Source organism: Artibeus jamaicensis, unplaced genomic scaffold (genome assembly GCF_021234435.1).
Source record: "Artibeus jamaicensis isolate MK-2021 breed Jamaican fruit bat unplaced genomic scaffold, CSHL_Jam_final scaffold_833, whole genome shotgun sequence".
In the NCBI taxonomy this organism is placed as follows: domain Eukaryota; kingdom Metazoa; phylum Chordata; class Mammalia; order Chiroptera; family Phyllostomidae; genus Artibeus; species Artibeus jamaicensis.
The window spans coordinates 13,812,264-13,829,566 of record NW_026522056.1 but is presented as its reverse complement, the minus strand read 5'-3'; the positions used below and the strand labels follow the sequence as shown (position 1 = coordinate 13,829,566).

Genomic DNA, 17,303 nt, shown 5'->3' with positions numbered 1-17,303 from the left:
CCAATCCATAAACATGAAAAATCTTTCCATTTCATTCTTTCTCAATCACTTTGAATAATGCTTTGTAGTTTTCAGTATATAGGTCCCTCACATCCTTTGTTAAGTTTATTCCTAGGTATTTTATTCTTCTTGATGCAATTGCAAAAATAATTTTAGTTTTCACTTTTCTAAAATCTCATTGTTATTATATAGTAATGAAATGGATTTTTGTCCATTGATTTTATATCCTGCAACTTTGTCTACTCTTTCTTTTGGTGGTGTCTTTATATAAAAAATCCTGTCTGCAAAAAGTGACAATTTTACTTCTTTAAAAAAAAACTTTTTTAGAGACTTTTTATGAGTTTATTTGAGCCCAAGTGACAACACTGCTGGAAAGCAAGATCTCAAGTGCTGCCTAATTTTACTTCTTCATTCCCAATTCGGATGCTTTGAAAAATTTCTTTCTCTTGTCTGATTGCTCTGGCTAGAACTTCCAGTACTATGTGAAACAAGACGGGTGAGAATGGGCAACCTTATCTTGTTCCTGAACCTGGAGGAGAACTTTCAGTTTTCACTATAGACGATGACATTAATTGAGGGTTTGTCAAAAATGGCCTTTATTATGATGAAGTCCTTTCCTTCTATATCCATTGTACTGAGTGTTTTAGTCATAAATGGATGTTATATCTTATTGCATGCTTTTTCTGCATATATTGATGTGATCATGATTTTCATCCTTTATCTTGTTAATGTGGTGTATAATGGGAATACCACGATTTATTACTCGTATAATTCATCAGAACAAAGAAATAAACCAAAATGATTTTACCTGGGTAGTGGAATTTAGATGTGAATTCTTTCATCTCTCTTGTCTGTTTTCAATATTTTATATAAAACCATTTTTTATTATATGGAAACAAAAGGCTTCTAGACATAATTTATATCAGGGGCTTATAGCCCTGCTAATCATGACCATAAGAAACTAGGTTGGCTCTCTGTAAGCACAAAGAACACCAGCCTATTCTTACAGTAGAATGTTTTCCGGCTGTAATATATTGAAACTTAAACCTCATACACACTTGCCAAGGAACTTCATATGAAATCCCAGATTAAAAGGAATCTGCCCAAATCCCAGTAAGATTGCAAATGTTTGAAAATGTGGGTCTTACTGAATAGTAACTTTCTATTCCTCTAATATTCTATTTGCTAGCAGCCTACCTGCTGCAATTTCATTATGATCCTACTATTTGTTATTATTCTGCACTCAGAAATTTAAAGGAGTGAATTGTTTCTGTAGAGTTCTCAAGTTATCAGTCATTTGTTTTGTTTTGTTTTTCTCCTAGAAACAGTTAGGTCATACACTTCTAGTTGTCTACTTCAATTCTTTTATGAGGTGATGCTGCAATAAGGATTCATAAGGCAACAGAATCAGGAACTCACAGGATTGAGAGAAGGGTGCAGAATTCAAGCCTAATAAAGTACTTCATGTTAGCAATTAGAACAATTTATGGCTTTCTACCTGGACTGCTCTCCCATCTGAATAAGCCAAAAATATGCTGTTTCTCGTTGCCCAAGTGTTTGACGAAGCCATAACATGTCATAACACGTGGGGTATATGGAGAAAGCCATTCCAAGGAAGGAAGATGGCAGATGTTTCTTGGGTGGGAGAAGACAGAAAGGCAATGGAATCCTAGTGGGAAGAGAAGGCCAGCCTTGCGTTGGACGACTTTATCATCCGACCTGGCTTCTCCAGTTCACTTGGCAAAGTGCTTCTCATCCACAACTTTATACTCTGCAGTGTGCAGCTGAAGTTCATTTAAAGGCTTCAGCTAGGGCAGACTCCAGAAGCACTTTCTCCAAAAGCAGAGAAGATTTCAATGTATTAAATAAATACACTCTGCCTGTCCTCCAGTCAACCTTCTCCAGCTTCCTAGGGATCTTCAAAAGTGACTCATTGTCATGAGGCACTAAATACTCTGAGTCACTCTCATATATTAATTTACTCCTCCTGTACATTTTAAGCTACCTGAAAGCTATTTAAGGCATTTTTAAAAAAGGTTTGGAATATGGCCCTGGCCAGTGTGGCTCAGTTGGTTGGAGCACTGACCTGTAATTGGAAGGTTGGGAGTTCAATCCCTGGTCCAGGAGCTGGCGGGTGCAAGCCCTGGGACAGACTTGTATGATCTCCAGTAGGGCCACCAACCCCAGTCCTGGAGCGTTCAGGAGGCAACTAATCGTGCTTCTTTCTCACATCAATGTATCTCTCTCCCTTCCTCTCTCTCTCCAAAAACAATGGAAAAAATATCCTACGGTAAAAATTAAAAAACAAGTTTGGAATATGCTTTTATGGGCCAAGACAGCCTGACTTTCACTTGTGCCAAGTGTATGAGTTACTCAGGTTTAATTTTTTAACTTGCAACCATTCATTCATTCAGAAGTATTGGCTAAGGACGCGCTCGCTGGTGCCAGGTATTATGCAAACCAGAGCATTAACCCATATACCCCCAGTACCATGCAGCCCACAGTCCTACCGGGGAGGAAAGAGGGACAGAGACTCAGCCTTTGCAAGACTGACTCCAGGGGCAACAGCCGGGTAGGAAGGGGGTGGTGGGAAACAGAAACCTTGCTGGGCTGGGAATCCACGCTTCAGCACAGCACACTTCAGGCACTTGGGATATGGCTGAAGGGAAGCCCTTGACTCTGCAGTACTACTTTCCCTATTTTGGCAACTCTGCGGGTTTTAGAAACCTAGTTATACTTCAGCACAACACAACTGATTATTAGATGCCCCTTTGATCTGAAGAAAGACGAGAACAATTAGTTGTCTACAAAGAGGGTGGGCAGGCGTGGAGAGCTACATATGGACAGTCACGCTCAACCCCCTTTCCCCACTGTCAGGCTGACGAGTGCAGTAAGTTCTGAGAGAGAGCTAATTACAGTCACACAGACATGAGCTTGAATCTCAGCCCTCCCACCTACTGGCTGTTGGTAGGTTAAGTTTCTAAATCTCTCTGAGCTCAGTTTCTTACTACATAAAATGAGAATGAGAAAACTTACATCATAGGTTATGAGAGTATTAGACATAATGTGTATGTACAAAGCACCCATTTTCTAATTTACGACAGACACCGATCCGTCTGAATTACTTCTGCAGTCTGCCGGCTCCCTGTGTGCACCAAAGGCATATGGCGAAGAGAGAAGATGAAACCCTTCAGCCACTGGCTGCCTTTCAGAAACAGGTCAACTGATGGCAAAGGAAGCTTGCCTGGCATTACTGGGGCAGCGGGGTGATGGGTTCTCAGGGCTCACTTCCCAGGGGTGCACACAGCTGATAAGACCGGCAATGCTTTCTACCTGGCTAATCTTACAGAGCCCCCATTCTCCAAGTGGACTTCGACCACAATAAGCTGTAGAAAGGGATGAATTTCTTGCACCCAATCCTGTGCGCACCCACCATCAGGCACTCCTGAGGCTCTGCCTCGCTTTGCAAACTGATAGTCCACCTCTGATAACTCCTGTTCCAAACTGGTGTTCGGGATCCTTCTGCTCGGCCAGCCCACCAGCATTGGCTCGCAGCGAGGACAGGAGCCACCCCCCCTCCAAACTCAGATGGCACATGACCCTGATGTTACACTTGGAAGAATTCAGGAACTTTACCATTTTTCCTAGGGCTAGCCCTTTTACCTTCAGTTCTGCCTGGGTAAAAACACCACAATGCCCGTGGTGATGGTAAAACAAGAACTTGGTTAAGTTACAACTGGACTTGTCAGGAATGTCCCATCTGCTTAGGTAAGAGTAAACTTCCTTCTCGTTTCCCACTTCTGCGCCCAACACAGAGTTGTCCACAGCTCCCTGTTTTCCTTCTGCTGGGTAAAGTCTGCTTCAAGACTGACAAGCAGGAGGAAGGAAACCTTCGAAAATGGACCAGTCATCGTTTACTAAGCAAAACACTAGTGATTCATGAGTTCATTCTTTCAACAACTGTGTATGTTGAGAAACTGCTTACTGCAGGACCATTCCAGGAGCCTGGCAAACACAGATGCCTAGACCAAAGATCCCGACTTGTCGAGTTTCATCGACTTTGCACCAACAGTGACAAAATAAGATGCTGTCTGGACAACACTTGGCCTGGCCTTGTATGACTCTAACACCGATTCCAACTGATGTGTGTGTGTGTGTGTGAGATCATACACTGCCAAACAATTAAATCAATTTTGACACCGTCTACCTGGAGACAGCATCAGACCCCACATGTTAATAATGGCTTAGTCCTTCAAGACTGCCCCTCCTGTTACCGAACAGCAACTGGGGTCCGCTGCCCACCACCACCCTCTAGGCAAAGTTCCAGGGGCAAAGGTTTGCTGATAAAAGAAAGAAGTTTTTATTCGAGAGCTTCACAATTTTGGAATAACAGCTTTCCACATGAATTTGTCACTTACCTCCATCAATTAAGACTAAGCTCTTTAACACCTGAGTTTTCTGTTAGTTTTTTTAAATTTAATCTTCACTGTATTTTTTTACATTACCTTTTAGTCCTCTTATACCCCTCCCCCCAGCAGTCACCACACTGCTGTCCAAGTCCATGAGTCCTTTTTGCTCAATCCCTCCACCTGCTAACCACCGCCACCACCTGTCAGCCTGCTCTCTGAGTCTGTCCCCATTTCCCTCGTTGGTTCAGTTTGTTCATTAGATTCCACATATGAGTTAAATCATATGGTATTTGTCTTTCTCTGACTGTTTATCATTCCCCCTGTTAGTTTTAATTATCTTATTTCTATAGGGTTAGTTTACAAACTAAAACAAAAGATACAAAAGCTACACAATTCTGGAAGAAGGGCAGGCTTCTGCCTCAAAGCCTCTTTCCTGCAGAACACCCGAGGAAGAATAACCCTGCCACCCTCTGCCAGGCCAGCCCAATCCTAGGCTGTGCCCCGAGTTCCTTCCCATTCAAAACACCATCCGCTGGGACACGCAGGCAGCTGCGGCGCGATCGTGCAGGCATCCTCGAGGAAGAAGAGAGCCTGAGCGCCGAGGAAGGAGAGAGCCTGAGCGCCGAAGAGAGCCCGGCCCCAGTCCCAGAGCCCTTCTTTTATTTTCTCTCTTCTTGCCCCTAATTGGGTGCGCTCTGGAGGCATTGAGCTTCTCAGCCAATCCCGTCCTATACTGCCTAAGGTTGCCTCGGCAAACTCCTCCCTCGTATGGCCCCTCCCTACTTCTCCCCAAGACCTGATCAGCTCTCTCTGCGTCACCCCCGCGCCACTTCAGACGCCAATCCAAGTCCAGTTATCACCTGGGTTTTGGCCAACCAGCTCTAGGTCAGAGGTTCTACAGACCCACTTCTTGGTTTTGATTAATTTGCTAGAGCAGCTCAGAGAACTCAGAGAAACATTTTACTTGCTAGATTACCAGTTCATTATAAAAGAATATAATTCTAGAACAGGCAGATGGAAGAGACGCATAGGCCAAGGTATGGGGGAAAGGGTACAGAGCTTCCATGCCTTATCAGAGTGCACCACGCCCTCCAAACCTCCGCATGTTCACTAACTGGAAAGCTCTCCGAACCCCGACCTTTCGGGTTTTTTATGGAGGCTTCCTTACACAGGCATGACTGAGTTACTGGCCACTGATGGCTGACTCAACCTCTAGTCCTTCCCCCCTCCCCAGGGGTCAAGGCGGTGGGACTGAAATAGCAACCCCAAAATCACAGGGTTGGTTTCCCTGCCAACCAGCCCCCCCAAAGATACCTCGCAACATGACTTCAGGTGTGATAGGTGACAGAAATCCAATTAGTGCCATTTGTGCCAACCACACCCAAGGACAGAAGTCAGGGGAGTAAATCTCATTCCGGCATATCAGTGTAAAGCTGATGACTATTCTATTGCCATCCTCCTATAAAATACCCACCTTTAGAAAACAGGAAAGAGCCCGAGAGACAAGCACGCCTGCGGCTTCCTTCCCTCTGAGATGCCCATCTCTACTCTTCTGGCCTAAAGTCTAAGGGTTCCTACAAGTCTAAGGGTTCCTACAAGACTTGCAACCAGGAGAGCAACGGGCAGCTCATTTGGGGCTTACCCCCTGAACCTGTCCCCAAGGCCCCCTTTTCTCTGACCCCGCTGTGAGCTGACAGCAGCCCCACCTTGGCTCACTCCTTTCCTATCACTTTTCCAGGGAGCCAAAGCAGGGCACCACCTGGGCTCTCTCTCCAGTGCTTCATCTATGCTAAGCCCTCCCTTCATCTCACTGTCACCAGCTTTTTAAAAAATTTAATTTATTTATCTTTAGAAGGGAAGAAAAGGAGAGAGGGAGAGAAATATCAATGTATGGTTGCTTTTTGTGCATCCCCTGTTGGGAACTGGCCTGCAACCCAGGCATGTGCCCTGACAGGGAATCAAACCCCGGTCTTTTGGTTCACAGGCCCATGCTCAATCACTGTCACCAGCGTTAATAATCATACTTTCAAAATGATCTGGATTTTTAGTGAAATCTTTCCTGCAGAGTCAAGAACTCACACACTACCAGCTGGCATGTGGCACACCGGCTTGGGGAGGTTCCTTTCCGGTGACACTTCCAGAAACCCCGCATTTTTCAGCACAACCACCTACCCATCAGCTTCCCGAGTCTTCTATTAGAGACGCCCTCTGCTCCAGTCCAATCCGATCCCACAACATCGCCTGTCTCTGGGCCTCTGCCCTGACTCCATCCTCACCAAAAATATGCATCCACCAAGTGCAGAAAGATACTGTCTACATGAAACCATCCCATGGTGCCCAGGCGGAAATGATTCATTACAACTCCTTTCCACTACTGTACTTTATTATTAATGCAGCAATTAACACAGACCTGCCTATATTTTGTCCTCACTACATCGTAAATTCCTTGAGGGAAGGGAACTTTGTCTTACAAATGTTGGTTTCGACCCTTTTCTCTCAGCCAGCCCCAGTTTAGCACTTAAGATACTAGAAATAAAGACAGAAACAAATGAAATTATATGCTTAAGAAAGTCTCAAGTTTCCCTACACCTGCTTGGAAATTCCTGCACGTAAAAAGTTTATTTTTGCAAGCCCAGATATTGGAATCTGAACAAACAAACCTAAACTCGTGTCTTACAAGTTGGTTATATCCTCTCTCATATTCAACATATACCAACACCCTTCCTTACATAAAACTTCGTTTGAGAAGAACCCAAAGGGAATGGCAGGAAGGGGGAGGGGATTTCCCCCAGAACATCCATGCTTATGGGAAAATACAAGTTGCTGCAGGAGTATGAGGAGGGAAAGGCCAGGTGCTCTTTAGGGAAACATCCCTCCCTTGTAGCATAAAACCCCCACTGCCCTGAGCTGACCTACACCCACTTACAGTAGTTTATCTCTTATAGCAGGGGCGTCAAACTTATTTTCATTGGGGGCCACATCAGCTTTGCGGTTGCCTTCAAAGGGCCAAAATCATTTTAGGACTGTATAAATGTAACTACTCCTTAACTGTTAAGGAGTCGAAATTACACTCAGCCCTTGAAGGCAACCACAAAGCTGATGTGGCCCCCGGTGAAAACGAGCTTGACACCCCTGTCTTAGTGTATTCACTTGACAAACAAGGACCTAGATACAAGACAGCCCCTTCTTGATCAATACCAGTAGAACCGGATAACAACAAGGAACCCCACAAGCTTATTATGAAATAAAGAGGGAAGAGACGAAGGAGGTACAAATGTTCTAGGCCGTCAGACAGACATGAGTGGAGCAAGGACGACAGGCCAGGTACGAAAGGTCACTGGGGTGGAAAGAAGGGGGAGGAGCGTGGTGCTTAGGCACAGACAAAACCGGGAAAACAAGGACCTCCCCCAGGGTGACCTTTCCTCTCCTTGCATGTCACTGTCCTTGCCATCTAGACCCGCTTTGAGGGGGCAGGAAAATAGGTCTTACGTATTAAGCCCCCAGGAAAATGAGATGCTGACCTGTATTAAAAACATCCAGGCCTCAGTTGTGTTTCAGCTCCAGGCCCAGAAAAGCAGCCACACCACACAAGGAGGCCACGGCTGACAGCAAGAGCAGCTGCAGCGACTAAAGACCTCCTGTCCGGTGCTGACCAACCAATGGAGACCATGACCCTGAAAGGACACGCCTGAAAAGCTGATGAACGGTTTACTGAATCCTCTCCTGGGACTGCTCCTAACACCCCCACCCCTAAAGAGTCCTTAGGATGGAAGACCCAAGGCAGCGCTGTCCGAGGAGCTCAGCAGCACCTTCCCCGGCCCTCCTAAGCTCGGAGGGGCCTTCCTTTGGCTTCTGTAACTTGTTTCCCAAGCCCAAGTCTTCTACGGTTCACTTCTTTTACCTTTATGACTCTCTAAATACACTTTCTTTTTAAAATTCATTTAAAAAAATTGATTTTAGAGAGAAAGGAAGGGACAGAGAAAAACACTGATTTGTTCTACTTATTTATGCCTTCATTGGTTGATTCTCATGCGTGACCTGACAGGGTATCGAACCCACAGCCTTGCTTTATTGGGACAATGCTCTAAACAACTAAGCATCCTGGCCAGGGCTAAATACACTTTCCTGTATAGTTTTGAGTCTTGGCTCTGGATTCTTTCTCTGCCAGAACTCAAGTCCAGGTCTGTTCTGACCCCACCAGGCCACACCTGGTGCCGTTTTGCTGCCAATACAAAGATGAGCAGTAATCAAGCTGTCAGGAGACCCTCAGTGGCACCCCCTCAACGCTTCTTCAGAGACATACTTCTCACTGCGTTTCTCTGGACTAAGGAGCAAAGGTGCAAGTAGATAATTAACGGGGATTGTTTTCCTTTTCTCATTGCCATTTTCATTCTGAACTTGGAAAATCAGGACTGGACACAGGAGTCACCCCTTTCAGAGCTGTTAATATTAAGTTTCGCCCTGGCTGGTGTAGCTCAGTGGATTGAGCACGGGCCTGCGAACCAGACAATCACAGTTTGATTCCCGGTCAGGGCACATTCCTGGGTTGCAGGCCAGTTCCCTGCAGGCCAATTCCCAGCAGGGGACGCACGAAAGGCAACCAGACATTGATGTTTCTCTCACTCTCTCCTTCCCTTTCCCTCTAAAGATAAATAAATAAAATCTTTAAAAAAATTAAATAAAAGACATTAAAAACAATATTAAGTTTCACTCATTTTGAGTCAGGCTAGTAAGCCAGGGCAAGAGAAAGAAGGCGGAAAAAGAGTCCAACAGCCTAGCAATGCACAGCCATATAGTAAATCCTATCTTCTGTAATCAAGGACAGTTAAGATTTCAATAGTTTAAACTTCTCCCCAACAGGAGGCTCTGGAGATAGATGGCAGAAATCCAATTAGTGCCACTGGCCAAACACACCCAAGGACAAAGGAAGTTACAGAATAAATTTCATTTTGGTACACCAGTGTAAAGCTGATGAATATTCTATTGAATCCTCCCAAGACTTCCTCTAAACTACCGGACTTTAAAAACCCTCATAATGAGGGTTCAGTGCACACTCTCCCTCCCAGGCACACCCTGTCCCTTCCCCTTCCCCCCTCTCCCTCTCCTTCCCCTACAAGCATACATCTCCTAAACCCTAAGGGACCCCACTAGGCTTGCAACCAAGGACTAATGGGCAGTGGCAGCTTATCCAGGGCTAACCCCCAGACCCTGTCCCCAAGGTCCCCTTTCTCTGACTTCCTAGTGAGCCAAAGCAGCCCAGTCCAGGCTCGTTTCCCCACTTAGTCCCTCTTCTGTTGCTTCTTCTATCCTAGGTCCTTCTCTGTTTCACTGTCCCCAACTTTAATAAACGTCCTCTAGAAATCACCTGGACTCCTGCTGTGCAATATTTCCTGCACAAGGAACCCACACACCAGCAGCCGACTCTAGGCAGACCCTCCGAAGGCCAGGTCCCCTTTCCTGCAACAATTTCACACATGGTTATGGAGCAAGGTATTTTGTTACAAGGTGCACACACACAGGGACCCATCCCTGCCCTTAAGGAGTTCCCAGTTTAGTGTAACTTCAACGTCAGTCTCCACAGGAATTTAGAGCACCCATCCCCAATCCCAGGTTATTCTTGGAAACATTTTAATATTAACGGCAAGTACCTCACCCAAGTCTTGTGATAGGAAAGCCCGCAGCAATAACAAAACTTCTTAGATAGGATAGTTTTTCAGTCGCAGGATTTATAACCCTTTTTAGGTAGTTTTAAAATGTGCGCCTGCCCCCCTCCCCCCAGACAAAACCAGCTAAAGGCTTAAAAATCCACTTAATAGTAAATTCTACATCAAAGTAACCTGTAGTCAGTGGTTCTCAACCTTGCCTGAAATTCAGAATCACCTATGTTGCTTCTAAAACTCCCAACAGCCAGCCTGCACCTCAGACCAATGAAATCGGAAGCCATGGGGGCAGAGCCCAGGCAGAGTTTTTTCAACTCTTCAGGTAATTCCAATGTGCAGCCAGGGGTGAGTAAATCACTCTGCCCTTGAAGTTCAAGGGAGAGGACCAGGATTCTCTTTGCTCAATGATATATATGCCCCTCTCACCATACACGGAGGCCACCTGCAGGTTTTCCAGATGCAGTTTCATGTTTCATGGATCTGGTTATAAACTCAAGCGTGGAAAACAATATTCTTCCACCTTGAGGACTGAGGACACGGGGAAGTTACGTTAGATTTAACCACTTACGGCTATCGCTAATTTGGCACCTGGGCCTGAACAGACTCAGGCTTAGATTGGGGGGGCGCAGGGACGCCCCTTTAGACGTCTTTCATCTAAATCTGCTAGGATCCTGCCTTCGGGAGCGGCGGCAAAGCAGCGAGCGTAGCACGGAGCTGGCATCCTACGGGCCCGGGCCTGGAGGAACCCAGTGCACTGAGAAGAAGGAGCGCAGGCGGTTCCCGGAGAAGCTTAGGGAAAGTGGGGCTGTGGATCGCAAAGCTGCAGCAGAGACAGAGGCGCGAGAAACGCCGGGAGGGACCGGTACTCACGCAAGTGCCGCCCAGCTTGTGGCTCTCCACCACCGCGACCCTGGCGCCCAGCTCGGCCGCCCTGCGCGCGCTAGCCAGCCCCCCGGAGCCTCCACCGATCACCAAGTAGTCGTAGGCCACGGCGCCGGCGGGGGGCGGGGGGCCGTGGGGCTGCGACTCCTGCCTTGTCGCCATTGCGCGAGCGACTGCGCAGGCCGCCTGGGGCCGAGGCAGCGGGAAGCCGGCGAAGGCGCGCGCCACCTGCCGCGAGCTCTGCCGCGCGCTGACTCGCAGGGTCCCCAGCGAGGCCATGCACGCGGAAGCACGCGCAGCGGGGCGGCCCCGGGGCGGGCCCCGGGGAAGGAGGGGGCGCGGGCTGCGGGCCGCGGGCAAGCACGGCCTCACCGTGATGACTAAGCAACTGGGGCGTGGCGGGATGGAGTGCTGAGCCCGGCAAGGGCCTCCGGGCAGGCCCCGGCTCCTTGAGACTTGGGTGGACTGGTGCCACGGGGCCACCCCAACTCCCAGCGCCACCCCTAGCTATTCTACCTGCGTGCAAGCCACCTTCCCTGCCCTACGTGAGGAGGTGAGGGTGGTGGAAGTAGTAGTAAATCACTGCGCCTTCGTAGTCACCGCACCTGGGTCCCGCACTGGAGTAACCACAAACAGATATGTTTTGAAGCCCGTGAGGCGAGGAAAGATGAACGCCCTCTATTATTTCATCCAGCCTTTGGAGAATTGCCCTCCATTATTTTGGAGGTTGATGTTTCTTGGATTTTTTTCGCAGCCCACGTGGAGTGTTGATTCCTAGGCTCTAACCCAGATCAATAAAATGGGAGCTTCGGACCACCGACCTAGCAGTCTACACTTTAAATCAGCAGTGCCTAATCTTTATGGCACCAGGGACCGATTTAGTGGAAGATAATTTTGGGGGGCAGTCAGAGGGGAGAAGATAGGACTGGGAACCCAGGTAATAAGGCTCAGCGCTCGCTTCCTGCTGTGCAATCCGTTCCTAACAGGCCATGGACAATACAAGTCCGCAAGGTTGGGGATCCCTGCTTTAAACAACAAACTCAAGAATTCTGGTCCAGATGGGGACATAGGTACTTCGCAAACCACATCAAAATTACAGCTAAACGTTAGGACAACCGGCATTTGGAACCATCAGAAATCGAGGTGAATGGAAGTCCCTACAACTATGGAGTTGAAGAAGAAGCCACATAAGGACTGGTGAAGGAGTGAAGCTGCAAATGCCACTGTGTGGTGGATAAAAATTGGGAGGGATTGCACAGAGGGTCCCAGCCCCACACCAGGCCCCCCCAGCCCAGAGTTCCAGTGCCTGTAAGAGAAGTTGCCATATTCTGGCTGTAAAAACCGGCAGGGATTGAGGCTGTAGAACTCAGACTTCTTGAGTCCCTGACAGTACCTCTTAAAGGGCCTGCACACAAATGTACTCAGGTTCACTCTTTCTGTGCTACAGTGTGAGAGCAGCAGATCAGAGGCACCAGAGACATAAGGGGAGGAACCAAGCTGTCCAACATCAGGGTGAGAGCTGGGGGTCAACTTTCTCCGGGACAAAAGTGCTGGCAGAGGCCACTGTCCTTTTTTGAGCCCTTCCCCCACAGAGCCGTAGAGCTGGCAAGTGGGCACTACATTTGAGACTCTATCAACCTGGGTCACACTGTCTGCCCCACCCTGGTGATTCCCTGAGGCCTTGCCCAACCCAACTTTCAGGCTCACACAAGCTGTTTCCAGTGGCTTTTCCGTACTAATAGCCTGTCTTGATCCATGCTTCAGATTTTCCTAAATTCTTTCAAACAAGCAGCATCTGGCTTCAGTGTGGTCTGTACCTCTCACTAAGTTGCCCCAGGCCCAGTACTAGCAGCAGCTGGCCTTGGTTCACAGCTTGACCTCACCTGGGCACCTCCAACCCCAGCACAAGTAGCAACCCTCTGCAGATCACTTTGTATCTTATGCTGTGTGACCCCAGGCAGAACAGGGGAGGTGGCTGACCTTGGACTTGCTGACTGCCACCTAGGCTCAACTACAACAGGAGGGTGTACACAGCCCACACAGTGGGCTTGAGTACACAGCTTGGGTGATAGGGGAGGCTGTGCCACTGGACCCTACAGGACACCTACTACCTTAAGCCACTGTCGAGCCTGGGAGATATAGTAACTCTACCTAATACATACAAACGAACGCAAAGGGGAAAATGGTAACTTTACAGTGGGCCACACGCCACCTTCTCCAAGTGATCAAAGTGAAGCACTGCCAGTAATGAGACAGTTGCCATTGTGTGCCTTATGACATGATGCAGCAAGAAGTGCACAGCTCGCTTATGTAGTATACCTGCTAAAAATCCACAACCTGAATCTAAGCATGAGGTAAAACTCAGAAAAACCCACAATGAGGGAAATTTTACAACTAGCCTGATCATTTAAATTCGCTTTTTTAAAAGATTTTATTTATTTATTTACAGAGAGAGAGAGGAAGGGAAGGAGAAAGAGGGAGAGAAATATCAGTGTGTGATTGCCTCTCATGCACCCCCTACTGGGGACCTGGTCTGCAACCCAGGCATGTGCCCTGACTGGGAATCGAACTCATGACACTTTGGTTCGCAGCCCTTACTCAATCCACTGAGCTATACCAGCCCAGGCTAACTAGCCTGATGACTTAAAAACTATCAATGCTAAAAACAAAGTAAGGCTGAGAAAATATTCCAGGTTAAAGACTGAAGAAATATGGTGACTAGAATTAAGGCTTGATCCTGGATAGAACTGGACTGGGACAATTGGTGAAATTTGAATTTGGCTTGTGTAATATATAATGGTACTACACTGATGTGAAATTTCCCGAGTTTGATCACTGCACTGTGGTTATGAAACAATATCCTTGTTCTTAAGAGACACACACTGAAGTATTTAGGAGTTGAGCTTGAGTCAGAGAAACTTGGATTCATATCACACCACAGGCACTGTCATAGTTACTTAACCTCCCTGAGTTTCAGCTTATTCATCTGTCAACAAGGAGGCTCACAAAAAGAAAATAAGCATGTCAAAGAAATAACTAGAATGGAGGAAATCAGCCAACACACACTGGAAGTAAGCAGAGCAGTGCGGACTGGCTAGACCATAGGCAGCTTGAAGAGGTTAATGGAAGATGGATTTTGGTAGTAACCAAGCACAAGTATTTAGACATTACTCCAAAGAAATAGTCACTGGAGATTTTTCAGAGGTGTATTTCCTTGGAAATACATCAAATGAACTGGAGACTGTGAAACTGGAAGTATAGGAAGCAAAAGTAACAGATAGAAGTATTGAGAACCCAGAAGGTACAGATTGGACAGACATAAAGAAGTGAAATTGACAGGCTGGGGGAGGGTACAAGAGGATGACAGATCTTGAACCAGGAAATCTGGGGGTAAAAATGACTCCATTAAGCAAACATAAAGAAGATAAAAGGATGCATAAGTCTGTGACTCAGCTAGTTTCAAAAGAAAACGGAACTTTTAATCACCCAGTTATATAACCCTATGTAGTGTGTTGAAACCAAAGGTTCATGCCATATTTGGACTAAATTATTTTATTACCAGGGGAGTGTTTTTCCTTTATGCTTCTGATTTATGTGGGGAGTAGGTAGCCATATCTCAAGTATTTGAAGACTTCTGATTATATCTAAATTTTCTCTTTTTTTGTCCATGGAAATTAATTTTTTAAATATTTTATTTATTTATCTTTTGAGGGGAAGGGAAGGAGAGAGGGAGAGAAATATCAATGTATGGTTGCCTCTCATGTGCTCCCTGTTGGGAACTGGTCTACAACCCAGGCATGTGCCCTTGCTGGGAATCAAACCGTGGTAGTTTGGTTTGGAGGCCCACGCTCCAACCACTGAGCTACACCAGCCAGGGCTAAATTTTCTCTTTAAGCAAAGAAATGTCAGCTAAAGTAAAATTTTAGTTAATGCAGTTAATAGAGGTGGTTTGGGGATGATAGTAAATGAGGAAAATAAAAATCATCCGAGTTACTGTTTAAGTGTGGCAGTTTTATGATATCATGGTAAATTAGCATGATTTGTGAGAAGAGCAGCGCCCCATACAATTATTTCACCTTTGAATAATTTCATTTTTAATCATCTATTTTATTATTTTTATTTTTAAAAAGATTTTATTTATTTATTTTTAGACAGAAGGGAAGGGCGAGAGAAAGAGGGGGATAGAAACATCAATGTGTGGTTGCTTCTCATGCACCCCCTACTGGGGATCTGACCTGCAACCTAGGCATGTGCCCTGACTGGGAATTGAACCAGCGACCCTTTGTTTCGCAGGCTGGTGGTCAGTCCACTAAGCCACACCAGCCAGGGCTAAAAACATATTTTAAAAGATTTTATTTATTTATTTTTGTAGAGGGGAAGGGAGGAGAGGGAGATATGTGAGAGAAAAGCATCAATTGGTTGCTTAAAATATCTCCCCCCAAAGCATATTTTGGGTTGGCAAACTGCTCCCTCTTCGTTGCTATGACCATTTATTTGCAACTTCTTAGGTGAATGTAGCTTTTATTTCTGAGGGATTAAGGTCCAAGACTGCAATTGTTGGGTCATATGATAAATGCATGTTTAATTATCTAAGAAAATGCCTTATTTTTCAGACTGGCTGTACCAGCTTATCTTGCAACCAGCAATGTATGAGTAATTCAGTTTTTCCACTTCCTTGCACACATTTGGTAGTGTTACCATATACTATTTTATAAGCCATATTTAGATATGATAACATTGAGGAACTTGGAATAATAGCTCCTAAATTAGAATCTCTGTGGAAAACGTCGATGTATACATGGAAAGTTCAATAACAATATAAGAATATTGTGGCATTCCAGATCACTGGGAAAAGCCCTGAGTGCTGTGAAGTCAGAGCCAGGAGAGGTCGCTGTGAACACTGAAGCTACTGTGGAGGCTTTGCCCAGTTTACAGTTTTAAATAATTTATATTCTTGGTCATGTATTTTAGCTTACATGCATAATGGATCACTGGATAAATATACAAAGCTAAAGGACATTTATACTTAAATACAAGTTAACAAGGAGATAAAATATTAATCTAAAAATTCACCATAAAATTTTTTCTACCAGATCACTAAGTTGCATTTATGGGATCAAAATTCTTATGGAGCACATCAAGATGTCTCTAAAAGTTGAGAAGTGAAAATTAAACTGTCTTTGCAATTTAAGTTTTAAGTTGTTGGGAATAAAGCCTAGGGAAGTACTTTCAAAAGTAGCCATCTTTCCCATTATTTAGGGAAAATACAAAAATAATTTCATAAACCTAAATATAAAAGCTAAAACAAAAAGCTTCAGAAAAAAATAGGAGAGTCCTTCAACTTCAGGGTAGGCAAACGTTTCTTAGAAAGCAATGACTATAAAAGAATATTTGACAAATTAATCTTCAAAATTAAACCCTTCTCATTTAAACATTAAGAAAATAAGTAGGTAAACTAAGATGGAGAGATTCACATATGAGTAGTATTGAGACTATGTAAAAAACTCCTACACCTCATTAATACAAAAGAGAAGCAGCCCTGAGTGGTGTGGATCAGTGGATTGAGTGCCCGCCTACAAACCAAAGGGTTACCAGTTAAGATTCTCAGTCGGGGCACATGCCTGGGTTGTGAGCCAGGTCCCCAGTAGGGGGCGCATGAGAGGCAACCGCACATTGATGTTTCTGTTCTATTTCTCCCTCCCTCCCCTCTCTAAAAAAACGAAGTCTTTTAAAACGATACAAAAGAGAAACAACACAGTTAAACACATCTGAGTGGATACTTCAAAATGAAGATTAAATGGTCAATAAGCACCCCAAAAAGTCCTCGATATTATTAGTGACCACAGAAACAAAGCTGCTGTGAGAAATCACAGCCCCTCTGCCAGTGAATGGATGCCGATGAATGTTGAGATTGTGCCCCCACGTTGTACCTTCACTTCCAGGATGCAGTTCTTGGCCTATATACAAAGCAAAGGCCTCCACGGTCCTAGCTCCACCCAACCCATAGGCACCTCCATTCAAACTCTGAACTGCAATATTTTAACTGTGGGTAGTTCCTCTGCATTGTTGTCTACACTTAAAACTGCCACTCTTCCTTGTGTGCCCCCACCCCCATTCCTAACCTTTACAACACAGTTTGGTCATGATTTCTTTTAGGAGAGCCTTCCCCCAAGCCCCGGTGTAGGGGTAGGATTCGGTACCACCCTGGAGTATCCCTATCATTGCATTTAGGCACTCAAGTTGTATTTATCTGTTTCCAGGGCTATCTTCCCCGCTAAACTGAGTTTCGTGAGAACAAATTCAGTAACTTACACTAATTTGAATCTCCACAGTACCAGGCAAACTGTGGGGC

At 45.6% G+C, this 17,303-nt stretch overlaps 1 protein-coding gene across 1 annotated transcript in view; it reads right to left on the bottom strand.

The window, feature by feature from the left end:
• The window catches only part of GSR (glutathione-disulfide reductase), a 36,896-nt gene extending 25,632 nt beyond the window's left edge, over positions 1 to 11,264 (bottom strand). The window contains exon 1 of the mRNA XM_053659961.1: positions 10,940 to 11,264. Within this exon, the coding sequence (XP_053515936.1) occupies positions 10,940 to 11,230 (291 nt within the window). The 5' untranslated portion in view covers positions 11,231 to 11,264. The remainder of the gene's footprint in view (positions 1 to 10,939) is intronic.
• Positions 11,265 to 17,303: the final 6,039 nt, after the last annotated feature.